This window comes from Podarcis erhardii (assembly GCF_964252035.2).
Source record: "Podarcis erhardii genome assembly, chromosome: 4".
Lineage (NCBI taxonomy): Eukaryota > Metazoa > Chordata > Lepidosauria > Squamata > Lacertidae > Podarcis > Podarcis erhardii.
Genome location: NC_138508.1, coordinates 15,142,947 through 15,169,810, shown reverse-complemented (window position 1 = coordinate 15,169,810; position 26,864 = coordinate 15,142,947). Strand labels below are relative to the sequence as shown.

At 40.9% G+C, this 26,864-nt stretch overlaps 1 protein-coding gene across 1 annotated transcript in view; it reads right to left on the bottom strand.

Annotated features, from left to right (window-relative positions):
* Window positions 1-26,864, bottom strand: part of TMEM135 (transmembrane protein 135) — a 169,191-nt gene that overhangs the window by 17,821 nt on the left and 124,506 nt on the right. Inside the window, exons 7-9 of the mRNA XM_081860536.1 lie at window positions 7,039-7,080; window positions 6,268-6,414; window positions 4,241-4,310 (exon numbers count right to left, since the gene is read on the bottom strand). Coding sequence (XP_081716662.1) covers window positions 4,241-4,310; window positions 6,268-6,414; window positions 7,039-7,080 — 259 coding nt within the window. The remainder of the gene's footprint in view (window positions 1-4,240; window positions 4,311-6,267; window positions 6,415-7,038; window positions 7,081-26,864) is intronic.

Genomic DNA, 26,864 nt, shown 5'->3' with positions numbered 1-26,864 from the left:
ACATCAATGCTGGTATAACAATTAAAAGAAACCTGGCTAGGAGGAAAGGGGTATTTGTTTTCTAAAAGAAAGGAGGCACAAGTTGTCCTTAGGCCAGTTTCTCTATATTCCTTAACCAAGATCAAACAATTGACAGGATAATGACTTCACCAGCTACCAAAAGGGATGAGAAACTTGAGAGAAATCAGATGCAGTTTGCTGTATCACACGGAAAAGAAGGGCTATCCAGTTTACACTTTACCTGGAAACTTGAATCCTGCACCAGCAAACTACCATTCAAGTTAATAGGTAGTTCACCTAAACAGATGAATGTCTGCTCACATTGCTTGCTGAACATTTGGCAATGACTTCTTAGGAAACCGATGTCTACTACTTCTGTTACTACTAGCGAGGGAGGCTCCTTTCTATTTTAAATATATCATTTAAGAAAAAATCTCGTTGATATATTTATAGTGCTGATTGCTGTGTGAATATCATTTTACTGGCTCAGTGTATAAGAATTTTGGGTGCGATTAAATGGGCCAGTGAGCATTGATAGCTATGACGGCGGTCATTACTTGAAATATGCATGTACAGTGAAATTGAAACCAGCTAAGACTCTTCAAGTGGAAGACTTTATGTCTTGTGCAGGACTTGAGTCAATGCACAGATTTATAAGTAACTCAAACCATCAACAGCCTCTCTTATTGATTGTCTCCCCTGACAACCAAGAATGTTTAGTGAGTAATTAAAAAAAAGAGATCAACCGCTTACAGGTTTTTATGATCAAGCGGTAAGCAAATGGTTAAATAAATAATTAGAAATAAAAATCTGAAGGTAATCGGCTTTTCCCTATATAACTGGGAACAACAGAATTAAGTTTAAATCACCACCACCCAGGGAAAACTTTAGAAAGCAGAAATTACACTTTTAAATTTTATTTAAAATATCTGTTTGCCCATGCTGGCCGGAGTTGATTGGGATTTTATACTAACACATCTGAAGGGCAATAGAATGGGTAAGCCTGGTCTAAAACATGGTGTAAAACCAAGGTCTTTAGTGCTGAGCTGACTAACCAGCCCATAAGGGACGTGGGTGGTGCTATGGTCTAAACCAGTATTTCCCAACCTTGGGCCTCCAGCTGTTTTTGAACTACAATTCCCATCATCCCTGACCACTGGTCTTGCTAGCTAGGGATGATGGGAGTTGTAGTCCAAAAACAGCTGGAGGCCCAAGGTTGGGAAACACTGGTCTAAACCACTGAGCCTCTTGGGCTTGCTGATCAGAAGGTCGGCGGTTCAAATCCCTGTGAGGGGGTGAGCTCCCGTTGCTCTGTCCCAGCTCCTGCCAACCTAGCAGTTTGAAAGCACGCCAGTGCAAGTAGATAAATAGGTACCGCTATGGCAGGAAGGTAAACGGTGTTTCCGTGTGCTCTGGTTTTCATCATGGTGTCCCACTGTGCCAGAAGCCGTTTAGTCATGCTGGCCACATGACATCAGAAAGCTGTCTGTGGACAAACGCCGGCTCCCTCGACCTGAAAGCGAGATGAGCGCCGCAACCCCATAGTTGCCTTTGACTGGGTATAACCGTTCAGAGGTCCTTTACCTTTTACCAGCCCATATTCTCCACCGTAGCTGTGTGCCTGCTTATGTCTCAATTCTTAGCATGGTAACCAAACACACAGAATGAAGTTTCATTCTGTCTGCGTGCCAAAGATGTGTCCATTAAATTTGCAATTTCTATCCCAGTTATCCTGCAAGTTTTGTTATATGTTCGATAAGGAACTGAAAGCTGTACTTGTGTCTCTGTGGCAACCCAAATCTGTGCTTAAAACAGCTTCAGTGGCTTGGGTCATGCTGCTAACCAGCTGGCTGCAATACACTTCAGGACACTGACATATAGCAGCTGGGGAAAGCAGACCAGTACATGCAGGAGGCCGAGTCAAAATATGCAAACTGTCAAGCTGCACCTTCTCTTTCACATGCTATTCTTCACACTTGTTGCCGGAGAGCCGTAACAATTTACTACGAAAATCTGAAGGGGAGAAATATCATGGCCTATAAAACAGCAGACACTTCCCGAAAAGCTGCTTCGCCCCGTACACGTCGCTTCTAAAACGCAGAACCAAAATGAGCTGGAGTCCTACCAAAGGAAATGTGAGCAGGTGCTCCCACCTGTGCCAGTCTAACTGCAGCCAAAACAATCTCCCCGCACAGATCACTCTTCCAAGGGAAAGAAAACCCACTCCGATCGTATTCTGGGAGAGGATAGTTCATATCAATGGACACGGACCGCCCTTCCTTCGTGCAACAACTGTGAACTTTCTCCCATTACCCTTAAAATACATTCGCAGGCTCGGAGAGTCCAAAAAAATCTACCCCAATGTGCCAGGGAGGCACAGCTGTATGAGGGCTGCCACTGCCGAGTACAGCACATTCCTGGTACTTGAGTTGAGGGAACGGCTGCAAGTGCGATCTGTTACACGGTTCTGCGCGCAATTAAATCGGACAAGGCTCTCAGAGCCTCGCTTTTCACTCACTTTAGCAGCTTACCGCAGGCCTAAATGAACACCAGCGACGGTGGTGACCGCGTAAAGAGAAGCGGGCATCTACTGAAGAACCTTTTCAATGAGTCGGTTATGTAAAAGACAGCGCAGAAGGCTTCACATATTGGGAGCTTTGAGATCCCTTTTGCCCGTTGCATCTCTCTTTTTTTAAAATGCTTTTCTAAAAGAACACAAGGGTTGCCCTGCAGAATCACATGAAAATCCAACATTCTGTCTGCAACAGCAACCAGCCAACTGACTCTGAGCACTTGTGAACAGAGAATGAAAGTGTGCTGTTTGTCCTCAGCACCCGGCATTCAGTGCTATATTGCCTCCGAACATAAATGTGCTATTCGTTTACTGTGGCTAGCAGCCATGGAAAGACCCATTCTCTGGGGGCGTATTTCTAAAGTACTGGGAAGATACAATGTGAAGCAACTCTTAGAACAAGTTTGGGGGGAAGGGGGGTGAAATATCACCAGGGGTTTGGAAATGGGGAGACTGGCAGTCCAAAAACCTAGTCAGATGGGTGGGGCATAAATAATAACATTATTATTATCATCATCGTCATCATCATCATCATCACCTTACTCTGCACCGAACCATCTGCCCCCTATCATTTATGAAGCTTGTGTGCCTGTTCCAACCACACTATAGTAGTAATTAAAAACTATTGTTTTAATAAAGCAAGTCATTCACATAAATGGAATAGACCATGAAAGGATAAAATGCACAATCTTGATGTTTCCTTGTAGATAATACAGCACAGACACCAAAGAGGAACACTACATTACCCAAAGAAGATACAATTTTCACACTATGCGCTCTCCCAACTCCCCTCTGCCCTGAACACTGCAATTGATAGAAATCCAGAAACCACTACTACATTTTTCCGGGTACATGTGTGCATGCATACACAAACAGTACCCAGAACAGGAAAATGTTTCCATAATCTTTTTGTGACTAGGGATGGATGGATGGATGGATCACTCTTATTTCTGGTCTGTGTCAATTCTACTGTGTATGCTTATTTGTAGGTCTGTTCTGTCCATCTCCACATTAATCTGCAGATAGATTTTTTTAAAGTATGAAATTCAGATTTTAAAAGGTACTTAAATACATAATTACATGTGCATTTTGTCACTAAATATGCATTTTGTGATGAAATACATATTTATGTATTCACATTTTGGTACTGATTACTTTATCTGCACTTCTAAAAGTATCCTATCCTAAAATATGAACTTTTATAAGACATTTTGGTATGTCTTTTGAGGCAAGAACTGTATTGCAAAATTTGAAGGATAATTGTGCTGCAATCATTATACAGTGGTACCTCGGGTTACAGACACTTCAGGTTACAGACACTTCAGGTTATAGACTCTGCTAACCCAGAAATAGTACCTCGGGTTAAGAACTTTACTTCAGGATGAAAACAGAAATCGCATGGCGGCGGCACAGCAGAAGCAGGAGGCCCCATTAGCTAAAGTGGTACCTCAGGTTAAGAACAGTTTCAGGTTAAGAACGGACCTCCAGAACGAATTAAGTTCTTAACTCGAGGTACCACTGTATGAAGCTAGGAGGTACAAATTAGCTCAGTTTGCTAAAAAAAATAATTCCCCTGCATCCATATTTGTGACTTACATCAACTTTTTATATCTAAATCATAGTTTTAAATAGTTTTCTAATGTGAATTATGTTATTTTTACCACTCACTTTAACACAATATGAGATGCAATTATCTTCATAATGCTTACAGCATCTGTGTCTTGGACCACGTTTGCATCTGGAAAATAAACACAAAAAACGGAGCCCTGCATCAGTATTAATCCCCAAGTTGCTTTTTGCATACCAAACACATAAATGATCTACTTCCACCAAAATGTGCAGAATGTTCTATAGCTACTTCTTCTTTTGTGCAGTGCAAAATAAATTCCTTTACAATGCTTATAAGTGTGAAGCAAAAAAGAATAAAAAACGTAAAAGTACTTAAAGATTCTGTACAAATAAAGGCAAGACCTTTGTTCCAGGGAGAGCTAACACAGCTAAGAGATTGAATTGCGAACCAGGAAATCCTCTTTTCAAATCTTTCCTTTCCCATGAATTCACTAGGTAGCCTCAGAACCACACTAAACATTACATTAAATGAATAGTCGCATGCATGGGATTTTAAAAATCATCATTACTTTAATAAAAAGCCAGGGAAGACATTGATCCAGACCGGGACCACGGGACAGGGGAAGAGGCGTTTGATCCTGCCTTGATCATTTTATCCATTGCAATAGTTCCATTTAAAGTAACAGCCCCCTACCCAAGTTGGAAGGAAGCTGCTGCCCGAACCTGGAACCTGAAACAGGATTTCGTGATCTCTGACTTATGCACATTTTTCACAGAACAAATTCAGAGGTGAGCCCCCACATCTTGTTCATCTTTATGACTTTGCCCATGTGCTCCATGATGCAACCAGGATCGTGGCAATTGGGTAGTGTGGGCTGCTGGTTGGAAGGCCACAGAAAGGGGCACACAGATGATTGGAAGGTTGCATATTCCTCTCTCTAGGTTTAGGGGAAAATTTGTACTCTTTGCAGCTTACAAGACTTCACTTTTCATGATCATTATTGCTATGTGGAAATTCTACTGTTGTGGATTTGAAAAAGATAAATGCTTTGGGGAGGGCTCTCCAGTTGTTGGGACATATCAGGTTGACTTACAAGAAAATCAATTTGATGCTGGTTCTAGAAATTAGATTTTCTTGTAGTCAAGTATTTGCGGTTTGAGGACAAAATAACATTACTCAATCTTTCGATTGTGCCAAATATTTTTGGAAGCTTTGAATTATGCGCTGCAAAAGCGTATCAGTCATAAATCACCCATGAGGTCAGTTTGTGTAGCAAAAATTGTAATGAGGATGTGATCAAGTTACAGACATTCAGACTTAGTTATATCTGAAAGGAAACATATGGGAGAGAAACTTGATAGAGGATTAGGATTAAGAACTCAATGGTTTTTTTGGTCATATGCAAGTGGGTCGATAGAAATACCAAAACAAGATCATTCTTCTTAATTGTTAATCATTCGGGCCTTTTCTTGAGAAACCCTGGAATGAGCAGTTTCATTTAGTGGGGCGACTGCATTGCCAGCTTTCGTTGTATCTTGTATGTGTCTCGGACGAATTATCCTAGACTAATCCAGTGATACACCAAAATGAACTCTTCAAACCAAGTCTCCTGAAAATTGGACTCTTGGCCTCTCCTATTCAATATAATTTTCAGGCTTGAGGGACTGTAACATCATGGGAAAGCCTACAGGTCATATATAAAGGCAATGCCCTGGACCAGAAGTGGTCGGCGTTGCTCCCCTGGCCTCCCTAAGATGAGCAACACTCCTATCTATCTAGGTACTAGGGAGCTCGAGGGAGCAGACTGGCCTTCCCAAGATCCCTGCTGTCTTGCCCTCTCCCCTCCTTCTTGGTAACTGGCAGCACTGTGTGTCAGGTGTCTGGAACCAAGGCTTCTGATAGCAGAACTCAGGTGTCACTAAGGTAGCTGGCCAGGGTATGGAGCGGTTGGAAAGTTTTCTGCTCCACTTCAGAGCCACCAGTGTGGATGGCAGAGAACAACTAACAGTTGAGTGGAAGGCAGTTTAACACAAAGCGTCAAGCTAAAATGCTCAAATCTCATTCGTCAGTGACTTGGCAAACTGGCTGGCACGCCAAATACAAATCCATGAAATTCTACACTCACACTTTGTCCACAAGTTTCTTTGTTGCCGCCACTATGTTCATTCGCTGTGTCATTTCTTCGCTGTGTTTTATTTTTCTCCCTCTCCTTAGAAAGGCTGCTTCCGGTGCAAAAGAATGTGTGGGAATTTCTTCCTTCCCTACAATGAATCTGGAAGAAAAGAAAAGAAACAGAGATGCACACAAGTCACCAGCTACCTGATTTCTGCAGTGCCATTTTCAAACAGTGGATTGCAGTTGCCTCTGGCTAGCCTACTGCTGGAGCAATTTTATAGCCATGCAATTCCTTAAAATATGGCACGCTGTCTAAAACTTCAGGTTTTAACATTCTATTGGAATACAGTATTAAATAATAGTGTTCGGAAAGTAAAAACAAGCAAAACAGGTAAACATATTTTATTAACAAAACAATATATAAATGCAGGTGCTTTCTTGAGGCATCTGTTATATTAAGCAGTGCAGGAGTCAAGGGCAAAATACCACTGTCCAGAACATAAAATTAACTGATTTGTGTATTTCTCTTCTAGATGTCCGGGGGGGGGGGGCGTTATGCAGCACAGAATGAAAGTACTATAAATGGAAGTAGTATATGTTTTTCATCCAAAAAAAAAAGAGAGAAAAGGAAAATGAGAAACAAGGCTGGAAATCATGCTTTGCAAATAGCTTTTGTTTCCTGCATGTCAAATTTCCTCCATCTATGTTTGCACATATTTCACTCAATCTGGTCTGATCACTTTGGGCTACAAAGGAAAAACACTAGCTTTGTTTTACTTACTTTAGTGCTGAGAATGTAAATCCTTTCAAGCCATCCTTGCACCTGAAATATAAACCAAACATTTTGGGTGTGGTTGATTCAATAGTTCCCAAATTCACAGAGCAGTCGAGCAGCAGAGATCATTTAAAGCATCAGAGTCTTGCAACCTTCTTCTGTCCAGGGCCAGAAATTCAGAGTTAAGATGTGTAATTATTTCGTTATTGTTTGCCTTTGCAATTTTTTTAATTAGAACGTGTGCAACATAAACTGAACCAAACAGAATTCCCTCCAGATGACCAAAAAGTAGCTTATGTAAGCTTTGGCAAAAGAAAGAAATGCCTCAAGCCCAGCAACGGAAAAAGCCAGTTTGGTTTCCATTTCGACACTTGCCAAGAAGTTCTACCATTCTGCCAGCAGATGTCCCTATTCAGCAGCAATTCAAAAGTCTGTTGCATATGCCAGGAAGTTAACTAAACAAGTAAATCTGCTGCTGGCAAAGGAGGAGCAAGGGGGGCAGACAGATTTTCTGTCGGTCAAGCGCCAAGGGCAGCTTCTCATAACGCATTTCATACTCAAGTACAGATGGCAGCGTACATGGCCACGACACCAGTGACCCCATCAGCCAAGTCACATTTGAGTGGTGCAAATAAGTTTCCGACACAACTTTCCCCTTTAAAGGACACAGAAGCAGCAGCCTTCTAAATGGACTGGCCATACATTAATTTATACCTAATAAATGCTATGGCGACTAGTCACGTAAATATTTCAAAAAGAAGATAATGCTGTGACTTTTTTTTACCATTGTTATAAGAAAGAAAACTGCTCCTTTTCCCTTATAGAGCCCATATAGAGTCCTTATGTAGGTTCTCTATCGGTAGGAGAAAATAACAGAGGCCAATCAGAGAATATTGAGAAGCAAAGCAGCTAGTAAGCCTGATCTTTATTAAACTGTTGCAACAGGGTCCTCACACACACACACACACACACCCCATGCAGGCGGAAGGAGGAACCCAGAACAATGGTGTGCAAGCCCATATATAGACTTTTGAAATTGCAACCCTGTACCTCAAGACCACACCTAATACATCATACATACATCACAGAAGAGGCGGTCTACAGCAGAAAACCTGTCTGCCAGGATACCTGATAATGGTCACTGATTGCATTATTTGGGCAGTCTGGCCATTCCTTTTGAGATACTAAATACTTAGTTCCTGAATCCAGGTCACAGGCTCACCCTATTCATACAGATACGTCCTTAAGACGGGATTTGTGAGCAAAGAGACAATGGGGAGGTTTTCCTATTTCCTTTGTCCTTGCAGAGAAACATTTGAGGTCAATTTGGGAGAGTCAAAATGGTTTCAGGACTTTTTTCCTGTACTGTTTCAGACATGTGGTTTATACATTTATGTATGTGTTTACCTGGTACATTTATGAACATTTATATCTTAAAGGTAAAGGTACCCCTGCCCGTACGGGCCAGTCTTGACAGACTCTAGGGTTGTGCGCTCATCTCACTCTATAGGCCGAGAGCCAGCGCTGTCCGCAGACACTTCCGGGTCACGTGGCCAGCGTGACAAGCTGCATCTGGCGAGCCAGCGCAGCACACGGAAACGCCGTTTACCTTCCCGCTGGTAAGCGGTCCCTATTTATCTACTTGCACCCGGAGGTGCTTTCGAACTGCTAGGCTGGCAGGTGCTGAGACCAAACGAAGGGAGCGCACCCCGCCGCGGGGATTCGAACCACCGACCATGCGATCGGCAAGTCCTAGGCGCTGAGGTTTTACCCACAGCGCCACCCCCGTCCCTTTATATCTTAGACCTTATAATTCTCATAACACCAACAGCATTAAAAATGCCAAAAAATCACAGATGCAATCTTTAATAAAAATTCTTTATTTATTTTTAAAATGTGGTACATGCCACTGGATGGCTCAGTTGGTTAGAGAGTGGTGCTGATAATGTCAACGTTGCAGGTTTGATCCCCATATGGGACAGCTGCATATTCCTGCATTGCAGGGGGTTGGACTAGATGATCCTGTGTGTCCCTTCCAACTCTAAAATCCTATGATTCTATGAATGCCTAGCTGAAGAAAGCTTTTGCAGGACATAAACCTCTCAAGCGTTGTAACAAGTAACATTCAACAAGTAAGGAAAGGGGGGTGTAAACACAGTGTGAGTAAACTCTGCACACAAAACGCTCCAGTTGCGATTCCAGTTGACACCATTATGCATTTATCTGTAGCCTGTCCCATGTAGTACAACTGGCAGTATGATCTGAATCTGGGGAATTTTTGCTGCAAAAGGGTGATAAGGGTGCTTTCGTAGGATTTGCCTACCAGAAATAATCAGCATGCTACTAAGGAGAACGATTTGCCATGGAATCCAATATAATTATTAGTTTTAATAATTCACAGAACAAGCACATTGATTGTGGCAAATGCAGCTGTGGGAAGGGCCTCCAAAACTCATATCGGATTATCTGTTTTAAGTTTCTGAGCACAGGGTCGTGCAGAATGAAACTGGTTTCAGACACACACCTATTTGTTTATTTTTATCAGCTGCTTTTATATAGTTAACCCAAAATGTGTGTTATCTGGGCAGCTCAGCAAAAAACAAAACAAACTTTCATAGAATGTATTTTAAAATGAAGTTTTATTGTTCCCCATCCTGATATCTTAGCATAAAGGTATTTCTAAGCAAATAAAATACAGTTTAAAACCAATTAAAAATATTCTAAAATCTGTTTTAAAAACCAGAAACAAAATTTAAAACTCAATGCAAACTCAAGAAAGCGGGCTTGAAGGGTATCTGATCTAGGGAAGGTGATGGAAAATCAAGTTAGCTCTTAGGAATGAAGGAACTATTTCACACAAAATGGTACAGGTGTTAATCATGTAGTTTATAAGGTAAGCAAATGATATTTTTATAATAGAAGGCTTTCTGGGGAGAGCCACCAGCACAATTCTTAGGAGAACAGAGGGAAGCCATGACAGAAGAACTGACTTGAAAGCCGTTTCCATGCGCTCTGCATCTGTGACCTGAGCTCATAACATGCTGCAACCAACCTTTAAATAGCTGTTAGCGTGTATCATGATTTTTCTCTCTCAGCTGTTTGGCACTATCACCATCACACCTTAAGTCATCAGAACATTTGGCCTCCACTATGATAAGTGTGTGTACTTCACAGACTTCAAAGTGAAACGGTTCATTTCGAGTCCCCAATCACTTGGTTAATAAATATTATATTGCAGCTGCCTAGAAATGTAATTCCCATGTTTCAAGGAACACAACGAAGTTAGGGAATTACTGTGTGTATGGGGGGCATGGGAGAGATCGCTTTGTCTTGCAGCATTTAAGTCAGAAGGGTAACGATTCTGGATAAGTTTAAACCGACAAAGCAAATTCTACTTAAGGGTATTATTTCATGCTCATTCTGGACCAAAATGGTTAAAAACACACTGCCTTACCATTCTCAAAATCATGTGCAACACTCTCAAGTCCTGTTCATCCCCTGACCATTAAAACGAGACACAATCATGTTGCGGGCATGATTTCCTGCAACTTTCCTGCAACATATTTTCTTGGAAGAGCACCTGAACACAATATACCCTTGTAATGAAAACAAACTTCAGAAAGGCTCTATACTACATAACTTCTGAGTCAGATACCCCGAGCATCTGACAAGCAGGCCAGCTTCTCTATGTGCGAGTCAGATGTTCAGGGCGGTGGAAGTGCCCATGAAGCTGCACTCTTTTTCCTATTTGCATATTAAGTGAAGCAAAAGAGAGGGAATCATGAAGTTACAGGACTCAAAGGAATCCGAAGGTGACCTGAGTTCATGCTCCAGCACCAAAAGCAATTAGCATCTGGACAAGGATTTGAAGAGAAATAAACTGGCAAAGGCAAGAAGCTATTTGCTGAGACGGCCCTCATTCAAAAGCAGAAAGAAAGGGAGGGGGAGGAAGGACTCTATTCAAAACAGAGTAATCTGTGGCTGTATAAGAACATTTCCGAAAGCAGGAACAACCCTTGCCCCAAGTTAGCAGAGCTCCCCTTTTCCTGAAGCCAGCTTCTGCCCAATTTCAGTCTAGCTGCAAACCAAGACTAATTATTCTCTGGCTGTGCATGTAGGCATACCTAATCTCCCCCCCCCCCCCATTGTGCGGAAAGGCAAAAAGGTCTCCACACCACATTGTAAGGCTAAATGTCACCAATTAGGTTTCTAATTTTTTTGATTAGTGTTTCTTGCTGAAAGTCTCTCAAAGGTTCTCATTCAGAGGCTGACTGATGATCTTTCCACAAGGGCCCTGCTGATGAGGTTTAATTACTATAGTTTTGAACAACAATCACCACGTGTGATGAAAATAACAACATCCAAAGTTAACCCCCAGAGCAAAAGCAAATGAGGGGGGAAAGGGGGAGCAACTTTTCTTATAGAAAAGCTAGTCGTTAGAGCGCACACAATTCTAAATGTGTTCTATCTTGCATATAATGAATTGGATCCAGGCTAAATTAGTTGCACTTAGACCTCTCTTAGGCATAGCTACCCTTTCACACCGATGTCAATGGGACCCAAATACAACTAAGTCGAAATCCAACCTAAACTTCGCATTTCTATTTTATTAGAACTGATGAAGTAGGACAGGGGCAAGGAGATTTTGTACGCAATGATGTCACATCACAAAGAAGGACGTTACTGGGGGGAAGTCTTTCCTTTGGCATTTTGTGGGCACATGCGCTAAACCCTGTCTGTGGTGCCTACCAGTTTCCCCAAATGATAACACAAGAGACCAGAGTATGGGTTCAAATTGGCCACAACTTTATTGAACTTCAGAAGTGGGAAACTTGGCACAGGCCTTGGCAGGTAACCCTCTCAGCCCGCCTGGCTGAGGATATGCAGGCAGTTGAGGCCCAGTGAGAGGGGACTGCACAGCGCAAACTTACGCAAGAAATATTAATTGAGGGAGGGTGGGTGATCCTGGAAGGAAGAACGGCAAAAGAGGCTTGAGCCCAGGAGTCAGCCTCTTTTCTTTTGGCCTTAGGCCCACCCCCGGCCGGCTGGCCATTGTCCTCCCTGGCCGAGGGCGGGTCAAAGGCCAGCTCAAGCAGGTGGGTGGCACCCGCCCAGGTGAGCCTCGCTCGGTGCCGCAAACCCTGCCCACCTGTGGGGAACGGTGGGTGGATATTGGTCTCCTACAACATGTAATTTAGGACTGAGAACTATTACTTTAGGTTTCAGAAAGAAGTAGAGCTTAACAAGCAGTATACAACTGCTACTAGCAGCCTAAAACTGATGACTAGTTAACACACATGTAGATAGCAGAGTGACAAATTACCTCTTACGTTAAACACAGAAAGGGACAAAAATTCAACAGGTGATATCAGCAATAGCACCCCAGTCATGGAGTGCCCGCCCCTCTCAGCATGAATAGGTGCCAACCCTGGCAGCAAATAACCACATTTTTGCTCCCAGGACTTTAATTTATCACTTGGTGGAGAATGGGGGTGCCTTCTCCAATGTGTTTGGCCTCTGTTGAAGTTTTAGAGTTCTATTTCTTTTCTATAACATGCTTTATTATGCATTATGCTTTTTATATTGGAATTATTTTTAATAAAGAGCAGGTTAGAAATTTTCTCAGTAAATAAATAAATGGAAGTCATACTCAGAGTACACACATCAAAATCAATGGACTTAAGTTACTCTGGTTAAGACTGGAAACCACCCCAACAGACATAACTTCTCAAAAGATAGCAAGTTCATCTTTATAAAGTTACTGCAGAAACAAGATATGTCAGAATGAGAAAGCTAGGAGCAATGTGATGGTTCCCAGCATTTTTTTTTAAAAAAAAACAACCTCTAGCTGGTTATAGCTGCAAAACAATGCTTGTAAGCATATCTGCTGGAATTTCAATAGTTAAAATCAAGGTGTCTCTTTGTAAACTGCTTTGAATGTGTTTTTTAAAAAACAATCAAGCTGTGTATACATTTTATAACAATAAAGATAAAATAATTAAGAATATTTCCTTCTCTTTCGCATGAAGATGGAATATAAAAATAGTTTCAAGGAAATGACATTCATTGGCATGCTGGGTACTGGATGAACAGTAGGTCTCATCTTTAATCAAAGAAAATAATGTTTCAGCTTTAGCCACAGAGAATCTTGCCACCATAAACTAGCCAACTGCAAACTAAGAAATGAAAACAACTGCTTCAGACTCATGGCAGATGCTGCTTCCACTTTAAAAAAATATAAACAGGACACAGTAGCCCAAGATTTCCAAAATGAAAAGCAAGTGTCAGAATTCATTAACTGTCCACAAAGAAGTTAAAACGTGAAAGCTGAAAGTTGACATGTTTGGTCTAAATTTTGGAAATGCACTTTACAAGCTTTTCTTAGGAACTATGTGCCAAGAATTGACTGTCCAGATTTTCAAGAAGGATTTAATAAAGAGGAGACATTAGGACTGTTTGGGGGATTGCACAAGGAACAAATCTCCAAGTTGGCAACCAGGTTGTTAGCAACATATATGCTTCTATCAAAATCATTCCAGAAATGTTCCCTTTCCAAAGCAAATGATTTGCAGGATATTTCAGAATCTGCTGTTTCATTACAATAATTAAGGGGGTCATGAGATATAACCAATAATTCAATCCATGCACCAGAAATCAGCTAAAGCAATTTCACAAGACAGGAGGGAAATTAATATTTTTAACAGCCTCCTCCACCAGAGTTTATTTTACATTTAGCTTCTTCCTCTAGTTTCTTTATAGTTTCTTAGGTAGCCTAAAAAAAAAAAAATAACTTTTAAAAGACAAGCTTTCCCTGGCCAATAATACTGGACCCAGTTATTCATCATCATCAAACCTTTTATCAGCATCACATACAAACATCCAAAACAAATCAATACAGAATTACCACTTCCCCAGTGGCAAAAAACATTTTCTAAAAGAAAGGGGGCAGAGAAGTCTATCGTCACATCTCCAGGGAGATCAGACGTCTGCAGTGTATTTCAGCAACAAAAAACCAAATAGAGATATTTAGCCACTAATTTGGTGAGCTCCTGATCATTCCCCAGTACAGTGCTACCTTGGGTTACAGATGCTTCAGGTTACAGACTCTGCTAACCCAGAAATAGTACCTTGGGTTAAGAACTTTGCTTCAGGATGAGAACAGAAATCGTGCGGTGGTGGCATGGTGGCAGCAGGAGGCCCCATTAGCTAAAGTGGTGCTCCAGGTTAAGAACAGTTTCAGGTTAAGAACGGACCTCCAGAACGAATTAGGTTCTTAACCCAAGGTACCACTGTAATAGAAAATGTATGACCTCCAACTCTGGTTTCCATTTGGGGATACAGAGTTGAAGGACCCTGTTATTACTTGATAGCTGTTTTGGTTCTGTTTGTATCATACTGTGAAATTTGAAATATTAATCTGTTTAGAGATGCTATTTGATCAAATGAACAGTTAAGGGCATGAACAAAACAACCCTTATACTGATTATAAAGTCTACCACATTGGTTGACATCACCCAATTAGGATTTTAAAAAATGAATTTTGTGTTTGGACAGCGAGAGAAACACTATGGTACTTACTCCCCCCCCCTTTCCCCCCTATTATGTTTTTACTATGATTTTATTGGTGTTAGCCGCTCTGGCTGGGGAAGGCGGGGTATAAATAAAAGTTGTTGTTGTTGTTGTTGTTGTTGTTACTTCAGTTCCATGTGTTTAACAACGGAGTCAAGGGCAGAAGCGTTTTATGGCACATGAATGCCATAAGTAACTGTAAGATAAAGAACATCATTTCTATTGAAAGCAGATTGAACAGCTTCCATATCAGCCCCACAATTTAAGACCACAACTTATGTGCATTTAACTTGTGCGCATTCAGCTTTACGCATGTGGTAAAATAATAATAATAATAATAATAATAATAATAATAATAATAATAATAATGGTGGGAGGAGTTCCAGGGGAAATGGCTGGCAATCCCTCCCACCAATGAACTCCATGGGTTTTGACCACACACTATTTTGGCTTTTGGCGCAATTGCAGGCTTTCTGTGGTACATAAATCCAGGAGTGTTTTACATTTGAAGAATGACATCAAACATCCTGAACATGTTTTTGAAACATGTAGTTTTGCATTATTTCCAGGGTTGATGGCATTCGTAAACATTCCACACTTCTGATGTTTATGTTTTAGTACCGTCAATATTTGACTACTGTAATTGACTCTGCACAGAGCTAATTCGGTAGCCTAGGTGGTAAATTGTGAAAAGCAATGGTTTTTAGCCTGCATCATATAACCATCCAAAGGATGCCTAAGATGTATCTTTTAGACAAATCTTTCCCAGGTATCTTTAGATTATTACTGTGATAAACATAACCCCAATGCTTCTTATATAGACAAGAAGCAAACATTAAACAATTCACCCACTAGTTCATATGAATTAAGTAACATTTATATACACACACACACAACTTTTTCTTTGACAGTTACTTCAACCTTCTCCACCATGAATCCATCAAGATACAAAATATATTCCATTCACTTTCTGACATGCTAAAAGTACAAATGTAAACATTTTTGACAGGGCAAACAATTGACTGTGGCAAACAGGAAGCAATCAGTCAAGAATGATTTGCTAATGTTCTCTGAGCAAGCTGGGAGACCTAAAATAGCTATGGGAAGCTGCAATCTGGAGTGGGAAATGTGGGGGGCTGGAGAGGCAGGAGGTGCCTTAACACTTTCTCTGGAAGCTATTTTTCTTATCAAAATCTCCCACTCTCCTCCCACCGAATGCTTCTCACCTAATTGGGCAAGAAGGAACTTTCTGGTCACACAAATTTAATTTGAAGAGGCCAGGAAGGAATGTCCTTAGAGAGAAAGTAAAGTGCTCCTTCCTTATAATATTCTGCTGATCAATAGATAGACAGACAAACAGACAGACAGATAGACAGATATAGAAAACATTCAAATGACCAGACACAGGAATAGGGGAGAAATTTGGTTTGGTTTGCATCCTAATGTGGGCCTGCTGAATCTGGACTTCCTGAAATGTGACCTGAACCATATCTATTCTTTGAAATTCGCATTTTGCCAAATCTTGCTAAACAGTTCTCAAACAAACAAACAAAAGCATACAAAAAATTGTATATTAGAAAAAGGTATGAAATAAAAATCTATGTATTTGTGAAAATAACACATGAATTTCATAATACCGGAGAAATCGCTTGCAAATGTTGCTAGAAAGGACCCTGCAGACTGGAGGTGGGGAAAAGTTGTCCACAACTTCAAAAGGGGGCAGGGGGAGAGACCCAGGTAACTACCAACCCGTCAGCCTGATGTCGATATCAGGAAAGGTCCTAGAACGTATAATGAAACGGATGGTCTGTGAGCACTTAGAAAAGGATGCTATGATTGAGAAACCCCGCATAGGTTTCTCAAAAACAAGTTGTGCCAAGTCAAGCTGGTGAAATATGGGCTGAACGAGGTAACTGTTAGGTTTTTTGTAGCTGGTTGACTGGCTGAACCCAAAGAGGGTTCAGTAATAGTTCTTCATCATCCTGGAAAAAAGTGACAAGTGCCATAGGGTTCTGTCCTGGGCCTGTTGTGCTACTTTACTCTGAAATGTGGAAAATGGAGGAGTGACTTGCACCTAGAGAAATTGGCCTGGAACAGGGCTTTCTCTGTGGCAGCCCCTAAATTGTGGCGCTCCCTTCACACAAAAGGTGCACCTGGTATCTTCCTTGTACAGCTTTTGTCCCATGCTGAAGACACACCTCTTTACCCTGGCCTATGGCAGTTAAGGTATTTTGTTTTGTGGGACCCACCTCTTTGTGGTTTAGCTATAGAGTTGTACCTTGGAACGGAATCCGTTCCGGAAGTCCATTCAACTTTCAAAACATTTGGAAACCAAGGTGCGGCTTCCGATTGGCTGCAGGAAGGTCCTGCAGCCAATCGGAAGTCGCGTTGGATGTTCCGCTTCCAAAGAACATTCGCAAACTGGAACAGTCACTTCCGGGTTTGCGGCATTCGGGAGCCAAAATATTCAATTCGCAAGGTGTTCGTCAACCAAGGTACGGCTGTACTTTTCTTTTTTTGCCTTCAATCAGAACTGGTTTACTTGTTTTTATAATGGTATGATTATATTGTTGTAACCCACCATGGGACCTTATGGTGAAGGGTGGGTAAGAAATCTTATAGATAAATAGTTAAATAGACAGAGTCCTCCAAAATAAGGAGCTGCTGTTTTATGGAGCATGAACCATTTCTCTCCCCCCACCCCACCCCAAATTATGAGTTTCAGATACTGAGAATAATGAAGGGATTCATAACATGGATTAGGATGTTACAAATCATAGCTGACATGTGAATAGGAGTCTTTCTAAGTATCAATGGGCATTTTAATCTCTGAACCAGAAGCTATATTTAGGGCACATTCTTTAGTGAGAACGCTCCTGGGCTGACAACATACTAAATTATTACCCCCGAGTTTGACAAAATGTAAATGGCTTATTATAATCACATCTTGAAGTAGGCCCCTTATTTATCTTACTTTTATAATGTTTATTAAAGCAACAGGAGTTATTTTTTAAAGGGGGGGACTCAGGCTGTGTTAATAAAAATAAAGTATCACAGCACTTTTTCTATTTATTTATTCTTAAAAGGTGTATTAAATTTGCCAGTTGCTGCACAAGACTATGGGGCGAGAATAACTTACTGTCCTCTTCTCTTATGCCCAAAATCATTCTGACAAATCTTCCAAAATTATTTCAGCAGCCTGAAATGTTTAAGGTAGTATTCAACTAGGTTTTGCTCAGAGTCGCCCTACTGAAATGAACGGACTTAAGTTAGTCATGTTCGGCAATTTCAAGGAATCTATGCTGAGTCAAATGTAGCTGAATACCACCCAGTATATTTAATCAAAAATATATGGAGTCTCTTTCACCACTGTTGCGCTCTGCCTGTGTAGATGCTATCCAATTTGTATACCTCCCAAGGTTGGGGGGACGGGGACATGTAGGCAAGCAGCTGGACACCAGCTTAAATAGACACAATAAATCACACAGAAATGAATACTACTCGGCAACGGCTCTATCTTCCAGTGTCAGGCTGGAATCGGACTCAGGTAATTGCAAGGAGCCTATGTCAATAGAGGACTTAAGGGAGTTGGGCTCAAGCACTGATCAAGGCTGCGCACAAGGCACAAAAAGAAACAAAGCCACAGAGAACATTAACGTCCCTGGAAACCAATGTTTACCAGTCCTGTAGCTTCAACAGGAAAGCAGAGATTGAATGAAGCTGGCTGATAAGACTATGGGACTCGTACACCCCACACAATATCCTCAGCAATAAAGGTCGCAACCTTTTGCCCTCCAATCAATCACATAATAGAGACAGAGGTCCCACTCCTTCACTTAAAACCTTTGTAATTATTTGCTAGACACTTCAGTAATTGAGAAAGCACACATGCAGCATTTCATTGCTGGCTATTTCCAAATGACACACACACACAAAGGAAATGCTTGTGTGAAAAGGAAAATATATTCCTTATATTTATATATATGCTAAGATGTATGCATATATAAATACAGAACACTATTGCATTTGTGAATATAACATTGACAGAAGATATCAATATGCTTTTTCAGATCATTTATAACCTTCTGCTTCTTTAAAAAAAGTTCATAGCTCATCTACAAATAAAAAGAAACCAAGGCACCAGAACTGCAGTAAGAACAAGCCTCTTCTCCCCCACAACCTGGTTAATATTAAAAGAAGTTGTTCTTCCAAAGATTTATTTTAAAATTAACATCCTGCCATACTAGCTAGTAGAAGGTGCTCACAGAAACTATCATAAAGAAGATGATATATAATAAAGATCTTTATATAATAAAGATCTTTAAAATAGAAAAACACAGAGAGAATTTAAAATGTCACATCAGGAGGTGATGTTGTCAGTAAAAGTTGAGAGAATATTTTTGAATTTCCAGAAGGCAGAGGTATGACAAAAACAGGCCCATTTAGCAGAAATTAACATCAAATCAAAAGCCAGACAGAGAACACAATAGCTATGGATCTTGAAACTTCCTTGATCGTCAAATCCTTACTACCATATACAGTTAGTAAAATTTATTCATAGCGGCAGCTGATTTCAACCTAGGAAGAGATTTGGATCAGTTTGACCACAAACGTGATAGAGACCGTATATATGTGTGTGTTTTAAGTAGATATATACTGTACACATACAAAATGGTTATGCATCCATCATTTCCTTGGCTTGAATAGACTAAAAAGAAAATCACCAGTACCCATCTGTGCATGTACAACAATGAATCAGGCTTTGGGCCCACTGCTGCATCTGCTATGTCCAGCACTTTCAGCTCCAAAAAGTGTCTGGTCCCATAAGCTGCCATTTTGTTTTCCCACAATGCCCCAGAGTGACACTACACTGGGGGTACTGGGAGGATTTACATGGTGGCTCCCAGTCCTAGCTATCTGGGACGCCCCAGCATCACCAGAGGGTCCACCAGATTTTGCCCAGAGTCCCCTTGAATCTGGTGATGGCCTTGCCAGCTCTCAATTTACTCTGGAGAAGACACTGTGCATGTGGCTGCCTGCTAAGTTTCCAGTTACAGGTATAAACCTCCAGTGAAATGAATCAAATTCCACAGAACAGCAACAGACCTAATTACAAAGAAAACGTTCAAAAATAAAAATCCCGACTCTACACCCAGCCGCAAGCAAGGAAACTCCGCTGGTTTCAATAAAACGTAAATGTGTGTAACTGAATGCGTGATTGCAACCAATTTTGCCAACTGGATATTTTCACCTTGCTGTCATCCCTTTGTGCTCACCCTACCCCAAAATGCTTCTTTTAAAGAACATTCGGGGAAGGGGATGAAAACTATGCCTTGCACTTCCAGATTCCAAAAGTTTCGCTGGGCAAAACCAAGAGCCCAGGCTTTCTCTGGACCCATTCAGAATCTCCAGTGAATAAACCAGAAACCTTTGGGAACTGGGTGGCCTGCATAACGTCCAGGAATATATGAACTGGCATCCTTGCAAAGTAAATATTTTCCTTTTTTCACACAAAAGAAATTGCTTTCTTAGCCCTGCAATGGTAAAGGAGGTTACAATAAGCTGCTGCTGCTGCTCCTGCATAAACCACCCAATGTTTGGTACAGTCCCAGCATTAGTGTATCTTGCAGAGAGATCTCATTTCCACCTTCAAACAGCAAAGCAACAGGGGTCTCAAGCAGGGCTTTGAACAAAAGCCTCAGACATTACAACACACATCTAACTTAATAAAGTGGCTATGGAAATGTAATTTTAAATGTAACCTAGAAACCAGGCTTTCGACTGTTGTTTAGCTGTGTCTTTAAAAGTCAACCGTCTGGTCTCTATTTCGGGTAACTGCAGGCAAGAAAGTCAAATATTGCTGCTTTTTGCCTGCTGAAAAGCAAGAATGCACAGAAATCCTAAGAATGTACAGATCCCCTAAGAATGTACAGATTGAACAGCCAATCCCCTCTTGTTCACAATCCAATTATTCCACAATCACAAAAACAAAGTTTAAATATCACAGTCTCCTTAAAAGGGGTCATCTCTTTCAATAGTATTAGTCTCATGCACTTCTTAGACCACTGAGAAAAGCCCTGTTTCATATCCCAAGCTCAACCAGAAGCATGAGAGAGAAATGTTTCCTATGCAGGAACTTAAACCTCATTGTTATAGCAGGCTTCTGGTATGGCTGGCCTATAAAACTGTTTTCCCCTTGCCAGTGTTGCATGCATGTTGTTGTTTTAATATTATATGATTGCCAAGTTAGTTGTTTCGGAATTCCAGGAAGTAAGACACAGAGGCAGACTAGAAATAATAATCAATATTAATTAGTTAGTTAATTAAAATCAAATAGTTTCTAAATGAAATGCTAGATAAATTCTTCATCTTGCCTGCTCAACCTTTAAAGTCTATCAAATCAAGTAGTCCAGTTTTCACCTGGGCAAACCATTGTTTCACATGATGTTCAAGTGAGCCACAGGTCTGGTTTGAGTAAAATGCTTAACAAGGATTATGAGGAGCAGCGAGCTTTCGGTCTGTGTGTTTCTCCATTCTTCTTCTCCTCTGGCATGATCATGAGGAGATCAGAACAATCTGATTTCAAAGCAACCAGAGGGTCTCACTAGGTACAAATTCAAGGAACTCTGGGGAGTTTAAACTCTGAAAGCAAACAAAAATCTTATCCCATGATTAGATTCTGACTTTTTGAACAAACCAGAGTTTTACCAAAGTTCAGCCATGACAAGGAACTCTGGAATCTAAAGCTTCCTTGCAGCTCTGCCGCAAGAGGAGACCATGGGCCTGAAGCTGGCTCCTGCTCACTCATGTAACCCTAAAAGATAGCCTCTTTGTTTTGTCTCCTGTTTTCACATAGAAGAAAAACTGCAGGTGTTTTTCTGGATTTGCAACAACACCTGCTTAAACACAACTGTGGTACAAGTCAAGGGTTACTGGCTTCTTTCCCGCAATTCCAAGAGCAAGATGTCATATGGGCTTCAAGAAAACCAACTTTCAGTACCTTCACAGACACATCAAATCCTTTATTTTTAAAGCATCTTTCAGCAGTTTACGTTTATGCAGAGGTCAGTAACAGACACATTCACTGCAGTGCAAGTTAATTCTCCCCTGCGCTCCCAAATGTCTTGGTCTGAAAGCTTATCAAACCCTGTTTTCATAAACCTCTATATAGTACACTTCAATTCTGCTCTGTTTCTTAAAGTCTCCAGGATGGCTTAAGCATAGTGCATCAGGCTTGAAGGCACTATGTCCTTGATTTAAAAGTAAATGCATACCTCAATAAAGTCTTTCACCGGCTTCACACTGTCTTTTTTAACACAACAATCTGCACACGTGTTGTTCAACAGTTGAAAAGGACTTATGCAGTGTCTGAATACAAATCAAACAAAATCCTTGTTTTGTCATCTAAAATGTCGAAGCAGATAGACAAGAGGAGGTCATGCCTTTTAGCGCAAACCACTGCTAGTCACATGGCAAGTACTGGGTTTCACAATGCAGAAGGGAAAAACATTACTATAAGCCTGGACAGTGCGCAGTCAATTTTTTTACTGCTGACTTGAAAGACAAGCCCTCCTTCCACAACCCCTGCTATTCTGTGAAGCCAGAACACAACTGCTGCAGCATCTGTGGCTATTAATGGACCCTTTCAATGCTGAATGCTGGACAACAAGGGATAACTCCAGGTTGCCATATGCTGTGGCAAAGAAAATGCACTGGCATAGCAGCGATATTGAAAAGCCGCTGAAATTCCTTTTTGAGAAGTTTAATAGAAACAATGCCATTTGATCCTGGGTTATAAAATACTGCGGGAATCTGAGGCTAAAACCGTAGTATTCTGTGTGTTTTTAAAAGAAGTCCTCTTTTATGAAAACTATGCAAGATTTTAAATTCCTCCCAGAATTAAATATCTTTTTAAAAAAGTAACTGCCTGGTCTTGAGGACTGAGAAACTCTGGGCAAAGCGAATGAGAGGGGACCGGAGGATAAAGTGGGGGAAATTTCTCCAGGAAGGTTATGGGAGGTGTCGCCAAAGCTAGCACTAAGTAGGGGCAGATGGAAGTTACAGGAAAGCGCACGCGAAGAATTTGAGGTAATAACAAGCACAGCTTTAAAAGTTTTTTAAAAAGGAAGTAGCAAGCTCCAGATTAATCCCCTCTACAGTTGTACAATCAAGGGGTTCACTGGCATAGTTTCAAAAAGGAAGAAAAGGAAGGGGGGGAACCCATAGCCGTGAAACAATTTCCTGTTATTCGGTCCAGCAGGAACCATCTAGTGTTCTTCACATATGGAAGAGGTTCGTCCTCTCCCATGGGGTTTGGATTCAGTCACTAGATGTCTCCTTAATGAATGTGCCAGACAATTGCCTGAACAACCAAAATATAACACTGTCAGAAGTGACAAGGCCTGAATTGAGCCCACAACCAGACGAATCCAAGTTGTCTACGTTTCTGCTTCTTCGTACACAAGTGTAAAAATAAATCAAATGCTGCTGCGTTGACAGCAAACACAGTGTTCCACACACCACAGATAGTGGGTTAAAAAACAAACAAACCCTGAAGTTAAAGATAACTTAGGTTTTAGATATGTTTCCCTCTTTGCTGATCACTCATGGCCGAGTAAGATTGTCTTCCACGAAAACGGTCTTAACAGTGAGTCCATAAGTGACTGTGGGGGCCAATTCTGGATACACACGTCCTTCCACAGTGGAGACATAGGTTTCCGGGAGGGAGGAGATCATGGTGAGGGTTTGCCAAGTGTGTCTTCCTCTTAGCACGTTTCTCCCTTGCGTCCTGAGTTCAAGTTTCTTCAAAGCCCATGACACCTTAGGTAAAGGCTGTTCTCCAATTGGAGCGTTCACAGGCAAGTGTTTCCCAGCCATTGGTGCTTATACAACATGTTTTTAGATTGGCCTTGAGAGTCTTTAAACCTCTTTTGTTGACCACCAGCATTATGCTTTCCATTTTTAAGTTCGGAATAGAGTAGTTGCTTTGGAAGACGATAATCAGGCATCTGCACAACATAGCCAGTCCAACAAAGTTGATGTTGAAGAATCATTGCTTCGACACTGGTGATCGTTGCTACTTCCAGTACAATGGTATTAGTTCGCCTGTCTTCCAAAGTGACGTGTACAATTTTTCGGAGACACCTTTGATGGACTCTTTCAAGGAGTTAGAAATGGCGTTTATAAGTGGTCCATGTTTCACAAGCATACAGTAAGGTTGGTAGTACAATAGCTTTGTAAACAAGCATTTTGGTTTCCCTGCAAATGTCCCGGTCCTCAAACACTCTGCACTTCAATCGGGAGAAAGCTGTACTTGCAGAGCTCAGGCGATGCTGGATTTCAGCATCAATGGCAGCCCTTGTGGAAAGATAACTGCCCAGGGAGTTTCTCCTTTTCACCCTGAGTTCATGCTTCTTCAAAGTCCATGTCACCTTTGGTAAAGGCAGTTCTCCAACTGGAGCACTTGCAGGCCAGTGTTTCCCAGTTTTCAGTGCTTATACTACAACTTTATAGATTTGTATTGAGAGCATCTTTAAAACTCTTTTGTTGTCCACCAATATTTTGCTTTCCATTCTTAAGTTTGGAATAGAGTAGTTGCTTTGGAAGACGATAATCAGGCATCTGAACAACGCAACCCACCCAACAAGGCAAGGAGCTCAAAGGGGTAGTTGTTATTTATTTAATTTCTAATCTACCCTTCCTTCCAAGGAGCCCAGGGAGGCAAACACCAAGTGCTAAAAGAATACTATTCAAAATAAAATAAAATCATATTTAAAGCAAGTATAATTATTCAAAAACATTAACATTATCTAAGAATGTGTCAAAGACACATAAAAGATGACCCATAAGAGCTCCTTCTTACTCAAGAAAATAAGAAATAAGGTAAAAATGCACTTGCTAGAACACTTTTCATGTCCAAACTCTGGTACAGGCTTGGCAAAGGTCCTGGGCATTTCCATATTCTCAGGAACTACCTCAGTATGTGTTGGTTTCCAGAACATCAGAAATCCCCAATAGCTCTTGCAAACCACAAAATCAGGAAACTGTAGTACAAAAGCTAAACAACTATCCCAGAATTGACTAATATTTGGGGGCAGGGAGGTGGGTTGTATATGGACCACAATCCACAGGTTAGATGGTTGGCTTTAAATAAAGTATAGAAAGGGTTCCAGCTGAAATCTGTGATGGCCAAATCAGAGTTTTTCACATCTTCCTGGTTACCTCATCACCAACACATTTCAAAACAGCAAGAGGAAAACAGGAAAGAGGATGCAAATATTTTGAAAATCAGTCACTTGGCAAGTCTGAAACTGTGTGGGAGCTAGACTGTTTCATATCATTATCAGTTTGTGTACTGCTCGCCCTTCAATAATCTTGTACTTATCTTATGGCAAAATGCCCAAAGAGAAAACCACAAACGTCTAACCACAAAGTAGCTTTACTTTTCCTACTCTGGGCTAAGAATTTAGCTCACAGGAACAGAATTCTAAGTATTTTGCAATGTCTGAAGTAAAAGCTATGCATTTCTAATGTGCCAATTTCCAGTAATCTCTGAAAATACACTGTGGAAACATGTTTATCTAAATTGATTCTTATCAGGCCAGCTGATAATATAACAATGCTGCGTTGTATATAAAATCTATGGAGCGCTGACACGTACACAGTGTTATCCAAACATGAATTTTACACACTGTTCCAAATAGAACAAAGACTTTTTGCAGTTAACAGGTGGTGTATTTCCTGCTTCTGCCTTTAGTCCACACCTCTGAATATATGAACACTTTAGGTATCATGATTTTGAAAAATCATCATACTTATATGCTATTGGAACGACACTGATTTGGACCAAAAAAAAGCATCAATAAGGAAATTTTGGTTCTTCTTTTTAATAGTGCTGGTCGTATTGATTAATTCTGCTAAATTACAGTATTTAAATAGTACTGTCAAATTAGATATTACCTGCTAGCATTCCTAAGCCAAGGTATGAGCAAGCCTCGTGGTTGTGCCTGCAGGCCCTCCACTCAAGCCAACGAACAAGCTAGAAACCCTTCAAATAGTTTTATCCAAACCAGGAAACTATGGTTAATGGTTTTAGAACAAACCAACAATGGCCTGATATCTTAGTTTTTACTAGAGCTGTTAAACCACAGTTGGCTGGCAAGTTGACCCACAGGAGGTAATTAGGAGGCTGTGATGGGAGTAAATAGCCTCCCGACCCCCCCCACAATCCAATGCCTTTGCCTGCTGTGCCCTATACCACCCCCGAATTTGTGGGGATGGGGGCACTAGGCAGAATGCCCTTCTGTGGATTTCGGTGCTCCTGTTTTTTTTTTTTTTATAATAATTTTTATTGATTTTACAACATAAACAAAAAACAAACAAACATAATGCGACTTCCCCAAACCTCCCCTTCACTGCATCCAAATTTCAAAAATTTTAGCAATTCTTCATCCCATTTTTATATTTAATTCTCTTTAAAAAGAGTTTCTGCTTTATAAATTTCGATTTATAGCTGTAATTCTTTGTGTCCAATCCCCTGACATCTTAACATTCCGAAATTTTACAACAATTTTTAAGATAGATTTTAAATTTTTTCCAGTCCTCCTCCACTGTCTCTTTCCTCTGGTCACGGATTCTGCCGGTCATCTCTGCCAGTCCCATAAATTCAGTCACCTTGGTCTGCCATTCTTCCAGAGTAGGTAATTCTTTAGTCTTCCAATACTTCGCCAAAAGGATTCTTGCTGCTGTTGTTGCGTACATAAAAAAGGTCCTATCTTTCTTTGGTACCAATTGGCCGACCATGCCCAGGAGAAAAGCCTCCGGTTTCTTTACAAATGTCCACTTAAGGATTTTCTTAATTTCATTATAGATCATTTCCCAGTAGGCCTTAATCTTTGGGCAGGTCCACCAAAGGTGATAAAAGGTTCCTTCACATTCATTACACTTCCAGCAATTGTTATTGGGCAAATGGTATATCTTTGCAAGCTTGACTGGGGTCATGTACCACCTATAGATCATTTTCATTATGTTCTCTTTCAGGGCACTACATGCCGGGATTTCGGTGCTCCTGGACGCTGTCTCTGATCCGCGCCGCTAGCTGCAAGAACTTCAAAAGGATTAATTAGGAAGAAGCGAATGCACATATTTCAAGGAAGGAGGGGGAGTAAAGACTGCTAACTGAAGAGTTCTCTGATAAACAAGAAGAGTCGGAGGAACAAGAATCAATCATGAGAAGATATGCCAAGACTCGGTATGGCAAAGGG